Source organism: Oncorhynchus nerka, linkage group LG12 (genome assembly GCF_034236695.1).
Source record: "Oncorhynchus nerka isolate Pitt River linkage group LG12, Oner_Uvic_2.0, whole genome shotgun sequence".
Lineage (NCBI taxonomy): Eukaryota > Metazoa > Chordata > Actinopteri > Salmoniformes > Salmonidae > Oncorhynchus > Oncorhynchus nerka.
Genome location: NC_088407.1, coordinates 29,539,149 through 29,563,099, shown reverse-complemented (window position 1 = coordinate 29,563,099; position 23,951 = coordinate 29,539,149). Strand labels below are relative to the sequence as shown.

The window sequence follows — 23,951 nt, the reverse complement described above, 5'->3', positions numbered from 1 at the left end:
AAAAAGGCTACGCTGTTTACTGCATCTACAGTACTTACATATTTAATGTTAACATTAGGTATGTAAGGGGAACCAAGTGGATTACTGTTGCACTCAGATTTGCAGTGAGGGGCAAAATGTTTTATTTTGTGATGAACATGAAAATGGATGCTGCGGCAAGCCCGACGTGGACAGGGCCAGGGGTAACCTGTTTCACATCTCTTAGGGGTATCACCATTCATCATTGGCCAAGGGAAGTAGGTGCGTGACAACCAAGGCAAACAGGCTTTACATACAGCACATATAACACACTGCAGATTGGCTGACTATGATGGGTGGGTGGGTTGGTATTGGAGCCCGCTCATTGTAAATGCAGGGTGTATGTTCTAAGCCCCCTCTGGCAACTGTCCTAGTCATGGGGGAAAACCTGTGTTTGACATTTTGATGTAAAATTACCCCTCTTATAACCATAAGGGTGGAACGGAAAGGGGAAAGGGGTAACCAAAGGGGGGGACTTAACCCAAGTCGGGTTACAAAAGGAAGGCAACTAACTGGAATGGGGGAAACCACAGGCCCCACGCTGTCTCGCTGGGCTAATGGGAATTGGAAAAGTGTCTGTGAGTGGTAGTACTGAGATTGGCCAATCAATGACGCCAGGGCCAGGACGGGACTTGCAGCTGGGGGAGTTGGGGAGGATGGCGGGGGCAAGAGGCCTGAGGTTTTTACATGAAAAAATATCTAACCACCCTCTGACTTTCGGTAAATACAATACATTTAAGTTTTCTGTAAAACCTCACATGGGATCAGACAAAATTGGACATAAAAAGGGACTGGTGCTTGCTAGTAAGTTTTTTCTTCTTCTTTTCTTTATGTAGCCAGTGCCTCTTTCGTCGGCATGGGCCTTTGGAACAAAAGCAGGATATGAGCTGGAGCACATTGCTCTTTGGTTAGCATCCAGTCCAATGTCTTTATGTTGGCTGTTTGTCTGTAGCGTGCAATGCTGCTTCATCAGTTTAGCTATTCCTTTTGCAATATATTTTTGCAATAAACTGCATGCTTACTCATGTAAGACTCCTGTGCAAGCTACTTTTACAACTAGCTTGCACTGAACTGAATTTTCCCCCCTTAAAATAACGGTCATTTCTGTGTGGACTTTTCTAATTATCGACAAAGAATTTGAAATTAAATTCAAGGCCAATAATAAGGCACAGAGCGGCTTACCTTGAACTCCAGCTCCATGCCTGAGACGTTCTCTCCACCCTCGATCCCGGTCAGCTTCTGGATGTAGGCGTAGAGGTTTCGGGCAGGCACTTCGGTGGTGCCGCAGGTGACGGCCTCCTGGAGCGCGTCGTGGATGAACACGTACTGGTCCTCTGTCTGCACCATGTAGTTCCGCTGGGCGCGCATCAGCGTCACGTGGCCGTAGATGTCCACCGTCTTCTCATGCTTGATGCGCTCCATCATGGCGTCGATTACGATGAAACAGCCTGTGCGCCCGACCCCGGCACTAAAGACAAAACAAAGATGACAAACTTGATATTGGCCCCCTTAAGAGACACAATAGCCTGTGTGGGAAACAATCAGTGCTGGGAGGTTGACTTGGTATTGACTGGTTTTGAGCCGCGTTGGCAATTGATGACTTCAGCTAAATATTTTAGTGGCTCATCCATCTTGACAGATGTAAACCATGATGCACCTTTGACATAATATCTTCATGAGGATAAATGATTATGTATAAACAGATAACAGGCCTAGTTAGAATCACCATTTCATCTACAGCTGGAACTGAGTTATTTTACAACAGTAATTACTTAAAACTACATCTGGGGTTTTCACTCAAACATTTTTCTATTCTGTATCCAGGCCTAACATATACCCTTCATACCCCAGTGCACCACTATCTGCTGTGCAAGACCATTCACCTATGATGAGAATGATTACTCTCCATTGGTAGAGAATGAGTGACAGATCCACGCTGGGAGAGGTGCCCTGTCTCAGTGGTGAGGAGACATAAGAAGCTCCCTGGATACACAGGGACCTGACCAAGGGGCAAACCCCTTGACCTTCATTGCTATCCCCTTGGCCACAGCAGAGCTGACCGTTTTGGCTTGGAGCGTAATCAAAGTGGTGGTGCAGAGGCAGCGGGTGGAGGAGAATAGCTCTAGCTACAGTGGTCTGGTCTAAAGTGTGGCTCTCTGCTGGTACTGCAATCGTGGTGCACCTGCCCCCCCTGTGTGACTTAGAGGCGGGTACATTTGCCAGGTAACTTTGTCGGAGAGGAGCGCAGCTGACTTCAATTACTGCCATTAGCTTAGCGCACTGTGCTAAAATCAGAAGGCACTGAAAGACAGGCCTCTTCATTTATACTCTCATTGGCACATTTTCACATTAGAACCAGAAAAAAGTTTTAAAAGAAAGAAGGAAGGAAAATGTATGGCTACTGTTTCAGTTTGAGCTCCTCTATTCAGGTCAGATAGCAACACATGCTTTATAAACGTAACCACATGGAAAGACTGCTGAGGGGAGATGTCTAATTTGAATATTATGCTGTTTTTCTTCTTCATTTTTTGGGACAATGGCATCGCGGAGAGAGTAAACTCTAGTCCGCCTGACAGCTCACATCTTCCCCAGCCGAGCATTGACAAGACAGTTGTTGCCTGGCTGCTCTAAAGTAAATAGGTTACTCAACCCATTAAGTCGACATGGCTACGAGGTGTGACCAACGCTCCCCTGCCTCTCTTCCCCTGATAGGCCATTTGTTTTTCATTTATACAGAGGAAAAAAGGAGTGAAGAAAAACTCAAGAGGGAGTTAAGATAGTCCCCGGGGCCCAAGTCTGGCTAATGTGCCATGGTGCAGCGGAGAGGGAATTAAATCGTATAAGTGAGTCGTTTGTTGCTGCAAATCATTGTGGTTGCGCTTAAAATGGCCGACGTTACCTGATTGATTTGGGGACGTGTTTTGATGTTGGCTTTATCGTGACTCTTGAGGTATTACACTGATGCTCATGGGTGTTGCTGGGCTTTCTAAGAGATTGGTGTGTGTGTGTGTGTGTGTTTGAACCACACGTGATCCTAAAATATTGTGTGTGAAAACGTCTCAGGAATATTTGGGGATATGAATCACATCCAGGGTCTAAGGATGGTGGGGGGAGAAAACACGGCAAGCGCAAGACATTTCCTACCCCGGCCCCAGCTGTTTCTAATCCTTCGCCACTTTACAGTCCAGTCTCAAACGCCGGAGAGTAATGACCTGTGAGCATGCCAGTGACAGAGTGACAGCATCAAGAGATGGGCAGGTGGAGGAAGAACAGGAGGGAGGAGCGGGGGTGACATAGCCACTCGCCTCGTCCATTATCGGCAGAGAGAGAAAGAGAGGCTCCGTACATTTGGCAGTCCTGGGGGATGGTTGGCCCTGATTCGGGGCCTGTTAGCCCCCCGCCCGCACTAAAGAACTGACACTGGATGCTCTGACAGGCGCAGCCAGCTGCTTTGGACATCGGCAGACATCAGTGTTAGGCTAATGTGTTTTCAAAGTTTTTTCAGAGTTTGGGGAATGGGGAGATTGTACACTGAAAAATACAGCTGCAACTGGACCTGGAGTAGATAAAGCCTAGACAAAGTAAAAGCAATTACATGTTGGTATTGTTACTGAATCTATTTTGGTCGGGCAACCTCTCAAGCCGCCTTTTTACACTCCATTCACCCATTAAACAGACACAGACCAACCAAACCATTAACTTCAAATTCACCATAAAAGTTCAGTGTATGGCTTATAATGGCGACCAGAAGGCTGTGCAATTATTTCCACTCATTTCCATTTACACTGTGTATCAAAATGCTTCCCCTCTATTCAAGATTAGTTTTAGCGTATGGCTACTAAATACAATGAGACTGTCTGAATGGCAACGTAGTTTCATCAGAGATAAAATCATACCAAAACAGGATTATGTGTGTTTGCGTGTATACTTGTAAACGTGTGTGTCTATAAACCCTCCTGCAGTATGGTTACATTGTTCTCCACAATCTCAAAAGGAGACACTGGCTGCATCCCAAATTGCACCCTTTCCTCTATGGGCCCTGGTCAAAAGTAGTGCTCTATATAGTGAATAGGATACCATTTCAGACGCACCCAATGACTAATTCTTAACCCATCGTGTGATGTGTGAGACTAGACCGCAGCCTCGCCACTCGAGGAGAAATAGGTTGAGAATACTTCATTTCACTATGGGATGAGGCAATAAGGTCATTAAAGACAGACTTCCTTGCAGAAGACTGGACTCCTTTCCTGTAGACTTATGTTTATTCCTTCCTCCTATTTATACGAGACACTACTCTAACATTCCCACTCTAACATGCACCTTCAATGTCAGTCTGTGCATTACCTATTGTTCAAGTAGACAGAGTACGAATCATACAATAACCACCAAAGAGTATGTCTGTCGCAGCAAAAAAGGGACATTTTTCCTAACTAAATGTTTCTTTAATTCTCCCAGCATTGAACCAGTGCTACTCTTTGAGAGACGCAAAGAGCTGCAGAAAGGTCTGGCGATCCCGGTTACATTCAATAATGTCCGTTGTGACGTCTCCCTGTGAACCCATAACGCCTGAACGGCCCTGGTTCCAATAGGAGCACAACGGTCCGCAACCCTGTGGGTCACTGAGAACAGAATGGAACTGCTGAAACACAGAACCTAGTTCAGTGCTCCGTGGGGGTGGGTGGGGGACTTTTACAATATGCGCCCTCCACAAGAGACGATGACTTCACCTCATGAGGAGAGAGAGCGAGAGAGAACACATGGATATACTTTCAATAATATCCTTCTTCACTGCACCTCGGGGGAAATGTTGGCTGATGTCCACGGCTGGGTTTGGGAAGTTTTCCACGTATGATATAAAGTGTTCTGTTGAAATATAGGGATAGTTAACTTTGATCCTGTGTTGTAGGACATTTCCATTTTTCTATGAACCTTTGTTGAAAGCTTGAGCGTCAATGTTGGCCACAGGACTTAAGATGCAATCTCGCATAGGCCTACTTAAAGTTACTCTCTAATGAGCTTCAGACTATAAACTGAGCAAACTCACACTAGTCAATCATTTTACTAGAGAACTTGGCCATAAAGTGAACTTTTTACGCACTGTGATTACAATGGGCATATGATACTGTGGGAAGTCCTACAACATCAAATTGAATAATGATAATCCAATTGAATTGTTTTGACACTCATTATAAAAAACACAAGTAAACTCAAAACCCCAATGCTCCTAATTGCCATGCACTTGCCTGGCTTCAACAGGGAAGACATTTTTTATGAACAAAAGACACAAAGCACTTTGAAACCAGGCGAGACAATTTTTTAAAAACAGAACACCAACCACTTATCCTCACCTCATTGTCGATGACTGTCACGTTTTTACAAGGCATGTCATCCAAAGTAATGTTGAGATGGCTAGCTCGCTATTGAGCATGACTTAAATACGACCATCGATGGGAAGGTCTGAAGTGGATAGTAGACAGACAAGAGTGACAGTGACCATGGGTTTCTGTGTGACAGCAATGTCATATCTGGGAGGCTCCTCTACTGTCCCGTTCGTAATGTGCACTCTTGAAGCCTGGGTAAATTGGGGTCTCTGTCTGGGCGTGACAACAAAGCAGCTAAATCAATAATAGCGCTTGAGACACGGTCGACTTTGGTCAGACATTAATTCTGCTCCTTCCACTCCAGAGGCCATTACAGATTAAATTATTGTATGTGTGTTGTGTGTGTTTGTGTGTCAAATTAATTCTGCTCCTTCCACTCCAGGGGCCATTACAGATTAAATTATTGTATGTGTGTTGTGTGCGTTTGTTTTTGTCGATGCGTGTTTGAGAGAAAGTCTCTAATGAAAATATGTTCAACAACCTGTCAAAAGAAATTACACTGATTTGTGTTGTGTGAAAGCTAAAAACAATGTTTCTTTAGGATTGGTTCACACCCACACCTACTCTGATTATCTCTTTTGGTCAGTTTGAGTGTTGCAACACTGATTTCTTACAGGGAACATGGAATAAGTGTTTTCCTGCAAACAATAGCCTGGCCAGCTAATTAATCAAATGCCCTAGTGACTGTACAATGCAGTTAATTATTCCCTTAACAGGGAAAACCCAGGCAACTGTATATGTTTTGTGTCGTCGTTCAGCCACGACTCCGTGAAACATAAGATATTACAGATTTTAATGTCCCGTTGGTAGGATAGTCTTGAACGGAGCTCATCCAGTTTATTCTCCAGTGATTGCACGTTGGCCAATAGAATGGCGGGTTACCCACTCACCAACGATTTCTCACAAGGCACCCCAATCTCCACCCCCTGTACCTCAGTCTTTTTTTCATGCAAATGACGGGAATTTGGGCCTGGTCTCAGAGAAACAGTATATCCTTCACATCAGACTCAATAAAGAAAAAATCTTTGTCCAGTTCGAGGTGAGTAATCGCTGTTCTGATATCCAGAAGCTCTTTTCGGTCATAAGAGATGGTAGCAGCAACATTATGTACAAAATAAGTTACAAACAATGCAAAAAAAAACATAAAATAGCAGCTGGTTAGGAGCCCGTAAAACAATAGCCATCCCCTTCGGCGCCATTGTAATATTTCCTTTTTCCTGAAGTGTGCACTCGTTCACTATGTACACACAAATCCCCCCCCCCATATTTATTATACCAGTAATTTCCTTCAAATCAATAAAGGGAAGTGAACAAGTGAACACTTTGGAAGAGATAAGGATAGATAATTAGAATGTAGCTTTCCCCCTTCTGATGACCAGGTGGTGAATCGCATCTCTGCATGTCTGGCAGACATATCAGTGTGGATGACGGATCACCACCTCAAGCTGAACCTCGGCAAGACGGAGCTGCTCTTCCTCCCGGGGAAGGACTGCCCGTTCCATGATCTCGCCATCACGGTTGACAACTCCATTGTGTCCTCCTCCCAGAGCGCTAAGAACCTTGGCGTGATCCTGGACAACACCCTGTCGTTCTCAACTAACATCAAGGCGGTGGCCCGTTCTTGTAGGTTCATGCTCTACAACATCCGCAGAGTACGACCCTGCCTCACACAGGAAGCAGCGCAGGTCCTAATCCAGGCACTTGTCATCTCCCGTCTGGATTACTGCAACTCGCTGTTGGCTGGGCTCCCTGCCTGTGCCATTAAACCCCTACAACTCATCCAGAACGCCGCAGCCCGTCTGGTGTTCAACCTTCCCAAGTTCTCTCACGTCACCCCGCTCCTCCGCTCTCTCCACTGGCTTCCAGTTGAAGCTCGCATCCGCTACAAGACCATGGTGCTTGCCTACGGAGCTGTGAGGGGAACGGCACCTCAGTACCTCCAGGCTCTGATCAGGCCCTACACCCAAACAAGGGCACTGCGTTCATCCACCTCTGGCCTGCTCGCCTCCCTACCACTGAGGAAGTACAGTTCCCGCGCAGCCCAGTCAAAACTGTTCGCTGCTCTGGCCCCCCAATGGTGGAACAAACTCCCTCACGACGCCAGGACAGCGGAGTCAATCACCACCTTCCGGAGACACCTGAAACCCCACCTCTTTCAGGAATACCTAGGATAGGATAAAGTAATCCTTCTCACCCCCCCCTCCCTTAAAAGATTTAGATGCACTATTGTAAAGTGGCTGTTCCACTGGATGTCTTAAGGTGAACGCACCAATTTGTAAGTCGCTCTGGATAAGAGCGTCTGCTAAATGACTTAAATGTAAATGTAAATGCCTTAAGTTAACATTCTGATGCAAGAGTTAAAATACACAAATGGAAGGATGAAAAAAAAAAATTTCAAAATGGTGGTCTGACAAGGCATGGGAGATGTGGTATTGTGTGAGATGCTTCCGTACGGATTTGAATCTCTACACTCCCTTTATCTGATGCGGTGGCGAGGCATTAAAATACCCATCTTCTGAGTGACATTAACTCCTGCATTCTGGTTCGCCGTAAAAGTCTGGATTTTTCAATTTAAACTGATTCTGCGACTAGGTCTAATTAACTAGTAATTGGTATTCTTTGGTAATCCCTTTTATTGTACATTCTTCAGACATAAATTTGTATCTTCTTGCTTACTCTATCTCAGTTTAATTTTCTGTCCCCCTCTCTCTCCCTTTAGCTATCTCTCTCTCTGGCTCTCTCACAGGACACACGCACGCACAGTCACTCACACACACAGTCAGTCACACACACAGTCAGTCACACACACACACACACAGTCAGTCACACACACACAGTCAGTCAGTCAGTCAGTCAGTCAGTCAGTCAGTCAGTCAGTCAGACACACACACACACACACACACACACACACACACACACACACACACACACACACACACACACACACACACACACACACCAGAGACTCCTATAACTCCCCAGTCTGAAGAGAGGCAGACAGCTACATTCTTCTTTTGCCTCTGTCTGGAGTTTATTCCTTCTTGTCATTGGAAGTGAGAAGTAAGTGCTTTATTTCGTATTTTATTTTGTAATAACCCCGGGGATAAGCTGGATACTCATGGAGCGCTGATGCGTGGATGTTAGTGTGGGGAGGACAGGTGTTTGGGTGTGTGTCTGTGTGTGTGTGCGGAAGGGATTTACGTTTCGCCAAGGGCACTGACACCGGTAATCCTTACTCTGTTGTAGTAAATACTTTCAGATTGAGAAGAAAAAAACATCCAACAAAGCTAGTAGGACAACTCCCTACGGCTCTCAGTCGGTGATATGCAGCTCATGTCATCTATTCCCGCTCCTCCTCCTACCCTCCAACTCTTTCTTCGCTCTCTCTTCCTTGTCGCATTCTCTTTCCCTCTGTGTTTTTATATATATCTGTGACAACGCTTGAATGATGAGTAACAAGAAGACCTTAGCTCGGCAGGCTAACATAGTCTATGATAGTGATATCATGGAAGCCTTGCTTACCTGCAGTGTACCACCATGGGCCCTGCATCTGGGGGGTTACAGGCTTTGACCCGTCTGAGGAAGGCCAAGAACGGAGTGGGGTGCTCGGGTACACCGTGGTCAGGCCAGGCAGTGAACTGGAACTGCCTCACCTCTCTCTTCTCACTGGAACCATTCTGATAGACAGAGGGGAAGTAGGCTATATACATGTATAGAACACACATTGGGCAACATTTTAAACAGCAGCGATAATACTTCAATACCTTGAGGTGTGGTCCCTCATCTCAACCACACTGCACCAATGATGTCAGGGGATTAGAGTAAAGCTACTGCCCGTGGCTACGGTTATCCGTTTCATTCAGTTCAACTAAAACCCACGTTGGGTGTCTGACTTCCAGGTGAAATAAAGGTTAAATGAATTATGAGGAAATCAAACGTACTTTATAAAGTGCAAATGTCCTGACACAGTATGTGGCCAGCTCAACCGTGTCCAACAGCGTCACCTGGATGAGGCCGTAGGTCTCCGTCCCTCTAGTGGGCCAGTACTGGTCACATTTCACCTGAGATTGATAGAAAACGTTACATTAGACAACTGGTTTGGTCACAACTGCTAACAACTCTGTCTCTAACCAGTTTCTAATATACATAGGCATCATTGCACCTATTATTGTTGAGAAGGAACTAATTACCAACTTTGCTTTGTTTGAATAATGAGTCAAATAACCAATATCTGCTATATTTTCAGTGTACAAATAATTCATCTGAGAGGGTCTGTGCACCCCTTAGTTTCAATGGGCAGAACTCCCCTGCTACACATCCCCAACAATTGTTGAATCACAATAAAGGTAATATCCGATCTGATCCTCAATGCTCCATTTCTTCCCTCTAACTCTCTGAATCACTGTCTGAGATTGAATAGACCCAAATAGACATAGCTGGCAAATACTCATCCAGCTTCATAAAGGAAAGTCAATACAAGGCAAACAGGAAAGCGAGGCTGCCAAGTCTTTCCTACGCTGCTGTGCTGACTTGTGTGATTTCACAATGGAGGAAACAGGCCCAGCTAAGACGTTCCACTGAAGCCCGACAGTGCTATTTGTTAGCCCGACAGGCTCTATAATTACAATCTTAACCACAGTTTTCCAATCACATTACAGGCACAGGTTTATTATGATTATAGCGTTTTTGTTGCCCAGCGAACAGCCAATAAAACACTACTTCCATTACAGTATTGTCATTTCGCTGCCAGAGGAAAGCACAGTGAACTCGAAGAGTCCTTATGCAGATGCCTTACCTCATACACTGTACTACCCTCATCTTACATACAATGGAAGCTAATATATTGTTGCTGGAACTCAATCGAGACAAATCAAATCAAATTTGCCACATGCGCCGGATAAAAACGTGAAATTCTTACTTACAAGCCCTTAACCAACAATGCAGTTCAAGAAATAGAGTTAAGAAAATATTTACTAAATGAACTAAAGCAATAAGAAATATATCAAAAAGTAACACAAGAAAATTACCAACTCAAGGGTACCAACTCAATGTGTGGGGGTACAGGTTAGTCGAGGTAATTTGTATAATGACTATGAATTGATAATAAACAGTGAGTAGCAGCAGTGTAAAAACAAATGGGGGGGTCAATGTAAATAGTCCAGCTGGCCATTTGATTAATTGTTCAGCAGTCTTATGGCTTGGGGTTAGAAACTGTTAAAGAGCCTTTTGGTCCTAGACTTGGTGCTCCGGTACCGCTTGCGTGACTGGAGCCTTTGACCATTTTTTAAGCGTACATCTGACACCATCTTGTATTTACATTGACCCCCCAGGGTAGTAAGTTGGTGGTTTGAAGATATCCCACTAGTGGTGTGGGGGCTGTGCTTTGGCAAAGTGGGTGGGCTTATATCCTGCCTGGTTGGCCCTGCCCGGGGGTATCGTCGGACGGGGACACAGTGTCTCCATACCCCTCCTGTATCAGCCTCTAGTATTTATGCTGCAATAGCTTATGTGTTGAGGGGCTAGGGTCAGTCTGTTATATCTGGAATATTTCTCCTGTCTTATCTGGTGTCCTGTGTGAATTTAAGTATGCTCCCTCTAATTCTCTCTCTCTCTCCCTCTCCCTCCCCTCCTGGAAAACCTGCTGTTTTTGACTCTCTCTCTCTACCGCACCTGCTGTCTCTAACTCCGAATGCTCGGCTATGAAAAGCAAACTGACATTTACTCCTGAGGTGCTGACCTGTTGCACCTCCAACCACTGTGATTATTATTTGACCCTGTTGGTCCTCAATGAACATTTGAACATCTTGGCCATGTACTGTTATAATCTCCACCCGGCACAGCCAGAAGAGGACTGGCTACCCCCCAGAGCCTGGTTCCTCTCTAGCTTTCTTCCTAGGTTCCCGCCTTTCTAGGGAGTTTTTCCTAGCCACCGTGCATCTACATCTGCATTGCTTGCTGTTTGGGGTTTTAGGATGGGTTTCTGTATAACACTTTGTGACATCGGCTGATGTAAAAGGGCTTTATAAATACATTTTATTGATATAGGTCCTGGATGCCAGAAAGCTTGACCCAAGTGATGTACTGGGCCATAAGCACTACCCTCTTTAGCGCCTTACGGTTGGATCCAGAGCAGTTGCCATACCACGCGGTGATGCAACCGATCAGGATGCTCTTGATGTTGCAGCTGTAGAACTTTTTGAGAATTTGGTGACCCATGCCAAATCTTTTCAGTCTCCTTAGGGGGAAAAGGTTATGTCGTGCCCTCTTCACAACTGTATTGGTGTGTTTGGACCATGATAGTTCGTTGGTGATGTGGACCCCAAGGAACTTGAAACTCTTGACCCGCTCCACTCCAGCCCCATTTATGTTAATGGTGGGCTGTTCGGCCCTCCTTTTCCTACAGTCCAAGATCAGCTCCTTTGTCTTGCTCACATTGAGAGAGAGGTTGTTGTCCTTAAACCACACTGCCAGGTCTCTGACCTCCTCCCTATAGGCCGTCTCATCGTTGTTGGTGATCAGGCCTACCACTGTTGTGTCGTCAGCAAACTTAATGATGCAAGTGGAGTCGTGCTTGGCCACGCAGTCGTGGGTGAACAAGGAGTACAGGAGGGGACTAAGCATGCACCCCTGAGGATCAGCGTGGCTTATGTGTTGTTGCCTACTCTGACCACCTGGGGCCGGCCTGTCTGGAAGTCAAGGATCCAGTTGCAGAGGGAGGTGTTTACTCCCAGGGTCCTTAGCTTAGTGGATACTATGATGTTGAACGCTGGGCTGTAGTCAATGAACAGCATTCTCACATAGGTGTTCCTTTTGTCCAGGTGGAAAAGGGAAGTGTGGAGTGCGATTAAGATTGCATCATCTGTGGATCTGTTGGGGCAGTATGCGAATTGGATTGGGTCTAGGGTTTTCGGCATGATGCTGTTGATGTGAGTCAGGACCAGCCTTTCAAAGCACTTCATAGCTACCGATGTGAGTGCTACGGGGAAGTAATAATTTAGACAGGTAGCCTTCGCTCTCTTGGGCACAGGGACTATGGTGGTCTGTTTGAAACATGTAGGTATTACAGACTCGGTTAGGGAGAGGTTGAATATGTCAGTGAAGACACTTGCCAGTTGGTCCGTGCATGCTTTGAGTATACATCCTGGTAATCCGTCTGGCCTCGCGGCTTTGTGAATGTTGACCTGTTTAACCTGTTACTCCTACCCTCTACTTTTTCGAACATTCTGTTAAAAATCGCGCAACATTTCAGCGCCCTGCTACTCATGCCAGGAATATAGTATATGCATATGATTAGTATGTGTGGATAGAAAACACTCAGACGTTTATAAAACTGGTTAAATCACGGATGTGGCTTTACCAGAACGGGAGTTTCATCGAAAAGCGCAGGAAAACCTGATCACTGAAAATGGAAAAATATATTGCTGCGCGACTTGAACCCATTGATAAAGGTGAACCACAATTAATGAGGCTGAGGTTGCAGTACCTACAGCTTCCACACGGTGTCTAGAGTCTTGTCATTTGCCTACGATTTGTTTCTTGGTCAAACAGATACAAGGCAGCACAGTTCTTCAGGTCTAAGACCGGATATTTTGGTTGAGTTTCTAGCCGGACATTTTTCCAGACGGACAGCTATAGAATATACTGCGTCTTGTGATTAATTTGATCGCTTATTAACGTTTACTAATACCTAAAGTTGCATTACAAAAGTATTTCAAAGTGTTTTGTGAAAGTTTATCGTCGACTTTTTGAATTTTAAAAAATGACGTTACGTTATGAAACGCTGTTTTTTTTCGTTGATCACACAGTCTACATATAACGATATCTAGGCTATATATGGACCGATTTAATCGAAAAAAAGACCCAATAGTGATTATGGGACATCTAGGAGTGCCAACAAAGAAGATGGTCAAAGGTAATGAATGTTTTCTATTTTATTGTGCGGTTTGTGTAGCGCCGAATATGCTAATTATTTTGTTTACGTCCCCTGCGGGTCTTTTGTGGTGTTACATGCTATCAGATAATAGCTTCTCATGCTTTCGCCGAAAAGCATTTAAAAAATCTGACTTGTTGCCTGGATTCACAACGAGTGTAGCTTTAATTCACTACCCTGCATGTGTATTTTAATGAACGTTTGCGTTTTAACTAATACTATTAGCATTTAGCATAGCGCATTTGCATTTCCAGAGCTCTAGATGGGACGCAAGCGTCCCGAGTAGAAGCAAGAGGTTAAAGGTCTTGCTCACATCGGCTATGGAGAGCGTGATTTGGAACAGCTGGTGCTCTCATGCATGCTTCAATGTTGCTTGCCTCGACGCGAGCATAAAAGACATTTAGCCCGTCTGGTAGGCTCGCATCATGGGGCAGCTAGCGGCTGTGTTTCCCTTTGTAGTCCGTAATAGTTTTCAAGCACTGACACATCCGACGAGCATCAGAGCTGGTGTAATAGGATTCAATCTTAGTCCTCTATTGATGTTTTGTCTGTTTGATGGTTCATCTGAGGGCATAGCGGAAGTCCTTATAAGCGTCCGGATTAGTGTACCGCTCCTTGAAAGCGGCAGCTCTAGCCTTTAGCTATGGCTTCTGGTTGGGATATGAACGTAAGGTCACTGTTGGGATGACGTCGTCGATGCACTTATTGATGAAGCCGATGACTGAGGTGGTATACTCCTCAATGCCCTTTGATGAATCCTGGAACATATTCCGGTCTGTGCTAGCAAAACAGACGTATAGCATAGCATCCACGTCATCTGACCACTTACGTATTGAGCGAGTCACTGTTACTTCCTGCTTTAGTTGTTGCTTGTAAGCAGGAATCAAGAGGATAGAATTATGGTCAGATTTGCCAAATGGAGGTCGAGGGAGAACTTTGTATGCGTCTCTGTGTGTGGAGTAAAGGTGGTCTAGAGTTTTCTTTCCTCTGGTTGCATATGTGACATGCTGGTAGAAATGAGGTAAAACGGATTTACGTTTGCCTGCATTAAAGTCCCCGGCCACTGAGTATTTTCTTGTTTGAGCATTTTCTTGTTTGCTTATGGACTTATACAGCTCGTTGAGTAGATAATGTGGTCTACAGCTTATCATGAGGTATTCTACCTCAGACGAGTAATACCGCAAGACTTCTTTGATATTAGACATAGCGAACCAGCCGTTATTAACAAATAGACACACACCCCCACCCCTCGTCTTACCAGACTTAGCTGCTCTGTCCTGCCAATGCACGGAGGAGCCAGCCAGCTCTATATTATCTGTGTCATCGTTTAGCCATGTCTTAGTGAAACATAAGATATTACAGTTCTTAATGTCCCGTTGGTAGAATAGTCTTAATCGTAGATTGTCCAGTTGGTTTTCCAATGATTGCACATTGGCCAATAATACGGAGGGTAGTGGGGGTTTACCTACTCGTTGGCGAGTTCATACAAGGCACCCCGCCCCCCTCCCCCCTTTTCTCCGTCTTTTCTTCACGATTTGGACCTAATCTCGACAAAGCAGTATGTCGTTTGCGCCGGACTCATTAAAGAAAATAATCTTTGTCCATTCCCGAGGTGAATAATTGCTGTTCTGATGTTCAGAAGCTATTTTCGGTCATAAGAGACGGTAGCAGCAACATTATGTACAAAATGAGTTACACACAATGCAAAAAAACTAACAAAATAGAACAGTTGGCTTGGAGCCCGTAAAACGGCAGCCAATCCCTCCAGCGCCATTATCTAAAAGATCGATACAGAAGATGGGGGCATTAGTTAGCAACAAAATTAAGCATATTTCATGATCAAATGTTGTCAAACAATGCGCTAAAGCTTGACAAAGGTCTATGAGGCAGCTTTTGTATATACTCACAAAACTATGAGTCATTCTTATGTGATACTTCATTATCTAAAGCAACTAACAACTAGAACCAGACAATGGTCAAAACATGCACTTGGGTCTACAATATACAGTGCCTTGAGAAAATATCCATACCCCTTGATTTATTCCATATTTTGTTTTGCTACAGCATGAATTCAAAATGAATTACATACATTTTTATAATGACAAAGTTAAATCTTTTTTTTTTTGCAAATGTATTGCAAATTAAATACAGAAATATCTAATTTACATAAGTATTCACACCCCTAAGTCAATACTTTGTAGAATCACCTTTGGCAATGATTACCCTTTGAGTCTTTCTGGGTCTCTAAAAGCTTTCCACACCTGGATTGTGCAACATTTGCCAATTATTATTTTCAAAATTCTTCAAGCTCTGTCAAATTGGTTGTTGGTCATTGCTAGAAAACCATTTTCACGTCTTGCCATAGATTTTCAAGAAGATAAATGTCAAAACTGTAACTCGGGCCACTCAGGAACATTCACTGTCAGTGTCTGGTGAACCAGGTTTTCCTCTAAGATTTTGCCTGTGCTTAGCTCCATTCTGTTTAATCCTGAAAAACTCCCCAGTCCTTAACGATTACAAGCATACCCATAACATGATGCAGCCACCACTATGTTTGGAAATATGGAGAGTGGAACTCAGTAATGTGTTATTTTGGATTTACCAATATTGCTTTGCCACATTTTGTTACAGTATTACTTTTGTGCCTTGTTGCAAACAGGATGCGTGTTTTGGAATATTTTTATTCTGTACATGCTTCCTTCTTTTCACTTTTTTCACTCTGTACATGCTTCCTTCTTTTCACTCTGTCATTTAGGTAACTATTGTGGAGTAATAACTACAATGTTGTTGATCAACCCTCAGTTTTTTCCTTTCACAGCCATTAACCTATGTAACTGTTTTAAAGTCCCCCTCAAATCCCTGAGTGGTTTCCTTTCTCTCCGGCAACTGAGTTAGGAAGGATGCCTGTATCTTTGTAGTGATTGGGTGTATTGATACACCATACAAAGTGTAATTAATAACTTCACCATGTGACATTATGGGGTTTTGTATGTAGGGCAGTGACAAAAATCAATCCATTTTAAATTCATGCTGTAACACCTCAAAATGGGCAAAATGTAAAGGGGAGTGAATACTTTCTGAAGGCCCTGTAGGTTAGAGAAGAGTGAAAGCAATCCATTCACGACATCTGTTCAGACAGTTCTACAGTCAAATCGTAAGGTGGAATACGTGGAATTGTTCTCCTCTTGAGAGACCTTTGTAAACAAGTAATTCATGATCTTTAGAGGAGGAATTGTGTGAAAGTAGTGAACTTGCAACTTGTGGAGACCATGCAGTCTTCGTTTCTTTGTGACCAAACATACATAAGAGACCTTGCAGTGCCAGGCACAAAGTGTTTGCCTTTTAACTGTGGAAGAGTGAAAAGTGCTGTGTGCTTGGTTCTTGTACCGAATGACTGACATTTTACAATTAGCATGAACATTTTACCTGCTTAAAGCAGTGCTGCTGGCTAACCTAGTGACCATGCAACTAATTGCAATAGCAACACTAATACTAAAAATAAGAAAAGGGAAACTCATGTTGTGGCAAGTAAGTGATTGAGTGAAATCCATTGGAAACAGAATGCAAGATGTCTTGCCTTAGAGAAGAAATATGAGGGCATCTGAAGGAACATGACAAAACACACATAGAAATATGAACACAGAATGAAAGGAGGAATGGGGAGTTCTAGGAAAATGTTAAACGTTGTATTTGCATCACAGAAGCAAATGGATAGCCATGATGAGTCATGGGTTAGGCTATGATGTTGCTGTTTCAATGAAGCTTGGAAGTAAACAATGGAAAATAGGTGAATTGAATTACACCGAATTTGGAATCTGAAATTATATTGAAGTATGTTTGCTATACAGACCACATACACTGATATAAAAATGTAGACGACTGAGGTAGAATATATAACGAAGACATAATTACATTTAGAAATTTTTTACTTTACAAATCCAATGATATGACACTTCTGCAATATATTTGAATGTACATTTGTAGAATTACTCCATTTTGTTACGGCGACTATGGCTAATGTCAGGGTAGGATAAAATGGACCTGTGTAACAGACCTAGACCTGTGCATGGCAATCAAATGAATAATGAATCCCATAGGGCTGATTCCAGATCTGTGCTTACCCTGGACCTCTCCTCCAGCTTGGTCATCATGACGATGTTGGCACTCCGCTGTTCCCAGATCATCCTCCAGAAGTCACCAAACGTCTCTGGCAGCGAGCCCTGCGTGGCGATGTATGCATTCTGCTTCCTATAGCCGTCGATGTAGTTGGAATTGATATAATCACTTCCAGGGATACCTAGAAAATATGAGGGAAAGTGATTAGAATGGATGGTGTCTGCTTGAGGGAGGGGGGGTGGTGTGTGTGTACATACGTGTGTGGGGTCTGTGTGTGGGGAGTGATTAACTTTGGTTGTACGACAGACGGGGGAAAAACGATGAGCGACACAACAGTGGCTTTGGCTTTGATTGGGATCAATAGCGTTAGTCCATCCACTAGACTAGCAGGTACTGTGAAAAGTGAAGTCACTCTGCTAGTGCTTAGAGGTTCAGACCCCTGCTAGTCAATACTTTGAGTTGTTTTGACATTGAACAACACTTAATCCTGACTGAGTTCTTTCTGACTAAAAGGGCACAAATCCAGAGTTAGTTTACTCAGCCAGGAACTACCAAGGCATACAGTCTAAGTGTACTGTGTTTTTCGTTTAGGCTTTGCCATTGTGTGCCTTTTGTGTCATCCATCCACACAAAATGGCTGCCTACTAGTTGAATCACTGTGTCAATTGTTATCATACTCTTGAATGTAACTTTGATGACTCCAAAAAGAGCATTTCCTCTATCTACAGGCGAAGATACATTTTAGCTTTGAAAAAAACCTCCGCCCCACCTCTCCCCTCAACCTCACAGGGAAAAACCAACAACGAAACCAGGCAAAACTGTTTTTCTTCCACAACCTCCGCCTACTCTCCTTTTCTCACCGGTTGCTAAATGAAAGCAGTTTTTTTTTTCCCCAATCCGGGGAGAGGCGAAGACGGAGCTGACAGCTAGTCAATGCTTCAGGACTGGCAGTTGGGGGCCCAGCGCACACATGGTCTACCAAGATAAGTCTCATCTGCATGGATGCCACGTTTGCATAGCCAGCCGCCCGTGCTCCAACTCTCCCCCCTTTCATCCACCCCTCCCCTTTTCTCCCAGGTAACTTATTCAGTGCAAAAAAAGAAAAGACTAGAAAAGAAAATGTGAGCTCATTCAAAACCCGACATTTCTTACCCGTCTTTTTTTCTCCCTCTCTTCCTTTTCCCTGCTAAACCTTTTCATGCAGCCGTTGCCTGGCTGTATATTTCCATAATGGACAAGGGATAAAGACAATTAAGCCCCCAGCTTTCAAAATGAAAGGGACGTGTAAGGAAAAAGAGACATTATTATGGTTTAATGAAAACAAGACAGTGTCTGGAAGCATATTTGGTTTCTCTGCAGATGGCCGGAGTGTCACTCAGAATTTGTGCAAAACGCAGCCATCTGCTTGCAAAACTTTCAATACCGTTACCAAAAAAGAAACGCAACTAATAACATGGTGCAGATATCAAACTTACTGGCAAACAATCAAAAAAAATCACCTATATATTTGGCAATGTATCCTAAAAAAGGCTAAAAGTGGTGTGTGTGGTTGGTTATCCGTTTTACGAAGCATAATCCACACTGAAGTAACTTTTGGTAAAAGCCCTCTTCTATTGTTCTATGCTGGCTTGTTCCCTCAGGAAAGAGGCCATGAGTCTGCTTCTCTCTGCTAATACATCATCGACCTGCTATTACAATTTATGACGGTTGGAGAATAACCAGTATACCTGGACATTAAAAGCTCCTTGATCAAGCACAGAAAACCATAATTAGGTTATGTTGTGATTTCTCCATTTTAGTTGCACTGACCTTTTGAGAAACAGCTGGTCAGTGACTCAAGTTGGTCCACTTTGAACTGGGTCTCAACTGAGTTACAAATAAAGTCCAGGGACAGCTTTGGAGCAGAGCATAGTAGAAAACTGACTATACAGATGTTTGCTTACATGACGTGCATTCATCTGGTGAGGAATGTTACAATGAAAAGAGACACATTTTTATGAATCGTTCGGAGTTCAAAGTGGGGGGTGAGACACTAAACTAACCAACTAAAGTCCTGTGGCAGCGTACAAAGGAATAAATCAAGTGGTTTTCATGTCTGGCTTATGGAACACAACTATAACAACATGTTGTGGACATGATTAATGACTATGAGTCAATAGATGATGCTGAACGTGTTGTGTCAGTTACAATCATCTGACATGACTGTTTATGACATCTGTTATCACACTACCATGACTTTGTTATCTGGGTCTATAACGACAGAGGGTTCAAGTTAAATATCACCCAATTCCCCTCTATACAGTCAACGCTAATAGCCTACCACACACTTTACCACACATCAGGGGATTCCAAAAGCACCAGAGGAAGACGTCCTCCAATCCAATCCCGACAGTCAGTCGCTAGCTTGGTGAGCTACTTATACAGACAGACATGTTTCTTACGCAAAAATAACTTCATCTAAAGGCTTTGTTTGGAGCTCCAGGGGGAAGTCCCACAAGCCTGTCTGGCAGAGTAGCGGTTTCCTCCCTCGCGAAGGCTTCGATGTGGCCGCACAGATGTGTGTTTATGGCTAGTTAATGGGGTCCATCAACACTCTCAGCTGCATGAGCTTTCTGGGAGACTGCAACGGGACTCTGAACGTCTTTATTGATCAGTTTTCTTCCCATTAGCATCCATTTACTGGCCCGGAAGAGCCAGTTTGTTTGATCTTTTTTAATGTTTTCTCTCTATGGGAAATATTCAATGGAATTGGTTAATTAGTATGTATGTATGTATGTATGTATGTATGTATGTATGTATGTATGTGTGTGTGTATATGTATGTATGTACTGTATGTGTGTGTGTGTGTGCGTAACAAATAATCGTTAAACCAAATTCCATGACCGCCACAGCCCTAGATACCATAGCTCAGTGTATGCTAGTACTCCTAGGGCACAGAAGACAGTGGTACTGTATAGAAGTAGACAGTCACATGACAGTCAATTCAAGGCAAGGCGAGAGCTGCTTACCGTCAATAGCCGATAGAAGGACTCTGGAGTGATCGTATGCTATCACGTTAGCATATCTGTTCTTTGGTTTGTTGACTTCCAGGTTGGAGTGTTCCCACGTGAACTGCTGCCCGGGATCGATGGACTGCAAGTAAAGAGAGGTTATATTCATTACTTTCCTTCATCACTTACAGTGGTATATTTTGCTCAATACCACCATTTAGCTCCATTTCCCAGACAAGGACTATGGATTCAAACTAGGATCAATAATAGCAAAAAAAGCTATTTTGATGCACTGTGTAGGTTATTTTAGACACAATTAAAGGGATAGTTCACACAAATTACAAAAGTACATATAAGTTCAGATCCTCAAAAAGTTTGACAGCTGTACCATTGAGAGCATCTTAACTAGCTGCATCACCGCTTGATATGGCAACTGCTTGGCATCCGACCACAAGGCACTAAAGAGGGTTTACGTACGGCCCAGTACATCACTGGGAAAAAGCTCCGTGACATCCGGGACCTCTATAAAGGTGGTGTCAGAGGAAGGCCCTAAAAGATTTCAAAGATTCAAGCCACCCAAGTCATCATAGACTCTTCTCTCTGCTACCGCACAGCAAGCGGTACCAATGCACCAAGTCTAGAATCAACAGGACCCTGAACAGCTTCTACCCCCAAGCCATAAGACAGCTGAATAGTTCGTCCTGGTAGCTATTGGTTAACTATTTAACTAATAGCTACCAGGACTACCGACGTTGACCCTTTCCACACTAAGTCTTTTGACTCATCACATATGCTGCTGTTACTGTTTATTATCTTTTATTTGTTTTATTTAAACTTCATTTAACTGGGCAAGTCAGTTAAGAACAAATTCTTATTTACTATGACTGCCTACCCCGGCAAAACCCAGATGACGCCAGGCCAATTGTGTGCCGCCCTATGGGACTCCCAATCACGGCCAGATGTGATACAGCCTGGATTCGAACCAGGGACTGTAGTGACGCCTCTTGCACTGAGATTATATTTTCATATCTACCTCAATTACCTCATACCCCTGCACATCGTGTGAAAACTCATATTCTGAGCTAGCCATTAAAAAACCATTGTCCACAGATCTAATTGAATCTGAACAAACCTTTAATTGGAATAGAATATGGAATAATATGACTTTGGCGTCCCATAATCCGAACCATCAATTTATACATTTTAAGTTTGTTCACTGACTGTAACATCAAGATAACGTTTACGATCAAATTGACCCCAACTCTCAACTGCTCACTGTGTTCCCTAAAATATTAGTTGTAGGGAACACAGTGAGATAATTTCCTTTGACTTAAAAGCCTATTTTCAAAGTCAACACATTCCGCCATTATTTCATTTTTGCCATAAAGATATTACTCTCTCTACGACTTAAGAGACCAATGTTCAGCCATTGTATGCTTCTCTGACAACTGTTATATGAAATTTGGGAACCCAAAAACTTTGCTTACAGGCTGATGGCTATCAACATTATATTCTTTAAAGACAGTAAAGTGTCAAAAAAATTGCTACAAAAGTAAATTACTTGAGGTTAGTCAATGCACTATACAAAAGCAGTTTCAGACATAGACAAATCGGTTTATTTGAATTGTGTACTTATTAAGGTTGTTATGATGTGCACTTTTCCCTTGCCATTCTTCAAGTTATCATAACATTTAAGAGTTTCTGAATAAGCATGCAAAAACATTTTTGTGAATAACATTCAACTCTCAATTTAGCATCTTTCTTTGACAGGTACCCAAATGATTACTGCAAGTATAGAAGCCCAGACATTCCTAACTACTAACTTCTTGATATCAGCTATTGCTCGCTCTTGTAAAGCTTAAGCACTTCCGAATTATTCCTGCAAACCATTTGCTCCTAACAAGGATCCCTTGAGAGCCACTTCACATTCCTTCATATGGTGTGGGCGTGGCCTGCAGTTAAATGCTTCTGGAGTAAAATTCCTTTCGAAGTCCATGCATTTAAATATTCAATGTTTTGCATCTATTACATTACTTAATGATGAGAGCCCCTTGAATCTCTCAATCAATAAAACAAGATTACTGTTGGCAGGCATCACTGCTGCAATCATTCTTTTGAGGTTCTAAGACCTCACTCTCTCCCATTTAACCAGTGGATACATTTACTGTTAGAAGTTATAACATTAGAATTATTGACAGTGAGAATGAATGGTGCAAGTCAAGGAACAATTGTGGCCTGGACAAATATACTGCTCTATAAAGAACAATCTCAGCTAAAGTCCAACACAATTACTGTGCCTTCAGGAAGTATTCATACCCCTTGACTTACAGTATTGCACATTTTGTTGTGTTACAGCCTGAATTCAAAATTGATTAAATAAATAAAATATTCTCACCCATCTACACACAATGCCCTATGACAAAGTGAAAACATGTTTTTAGACATTTTAGCAAATTTAATGAAAATGAAATATATAGACACATTTACATAAGCATTCACACCCCTGAGTTAGAATCACCTTTGGCAGTGATTACAGCTGTGAGTCGTTCTGATAAATCTCTAAGACCTTTCCACACCTGGATTGTACAACACTTGCAAATTATTATTTTTTAAATTCTTCAACCTCTGGTTGGTTGTTGATTATTGCTAGCAGGCCATTTTTAAGTTTTGACATAGATTTTCAAGCTGATGTAAGTGAAAACTGTAACTAGGCAACTCAGGAACATCCAATGTCGTCTTGGTAAGCAACTCCAGTGTATATATGGCCTTGTGTTTTAGGTTACCAGGTTTTCCTCTAGGATTTTGCCTGTGCTTACCTAAACTCAGCAAAAAAATAAACATCCTCTCACTGTCAACTGCGTTTATTTTCAGCAAACTTATCATGTGTAAATATTTGTATGAACATAAGATTCAACAACTGATAAATAAACTTAACAAGTTCCACAGACATGTGACTAACAGCAATAACCCTGAACAAAGGGGAAAGGTTCAAATCAAAAGTAACAGTCAGTATCTGGTGTGGCCACCAGCTGCATTTAGTACTGCAGTGCATCTCCTCCTCATTTGACTGCACCGGATTTGCCCGTTCTTGCTGTGAGATGTTACCCCTCTCTTCCACCAAGGCACCTGCAAGTTCCCAGACATTTCTGGGGGGAATGGCCCTAGCCCTCACCCTCCGATCCAACAGGTCCCAGACGTGCTCAATGCGATTGAGATCCGGGCTCTTCGATGGCCATGGCAGAACACTGACATTCCTGTCTTGCAGGAAATCACGCACAGAAAGAGCAGTATGGCTGGTGGCATTGTCATGGAGGGTCATGTCAGGATGAGCCTGCAGGAAGGGTACCACATGAGGGAGGAGGTTGTCTTCCCTGTAATGCACAGCGTTGAGATTGCCTGCAATGACAACAAGCTCAGTCCGATGATGCTGTGACACACCGCCCCAGACCATGACGGACCCTCCACCTCCAAATCGATCCAGCTCCAGAGTATAGGCCTCAGTGTAACGCTCATTCC

General features: G+C 43.3%; 1 protein-coding gene across 1 annotated transcript in view; it reads right to left on the bottom strand.

Annotated features, from left to right (window-relative positions):
• Positions 1-23,951, bottom strand: part of LOC115138079 (receptor-type tyrosine-protein phosphatase delta-like) — a 206,512-nt gene that overhangs the window by 8,920 nt on the left and 173,641 nt on the right. Inside the window, 5 exon segments of the mRNA XM_065025473.1 lie at positions 1,201-1,486; positions 8,922-9,076; positions 9,341-9,460; positions 17,451-17,626; positions 20,454-20,577. Coding sequence (XP_064881545.1) covers positions 1,201-1,486; positions 8,922-9,076; positions 9,341-9,460; positions 17,451-17,626; positions 20,454-20,577 — 861 coding nt within the window.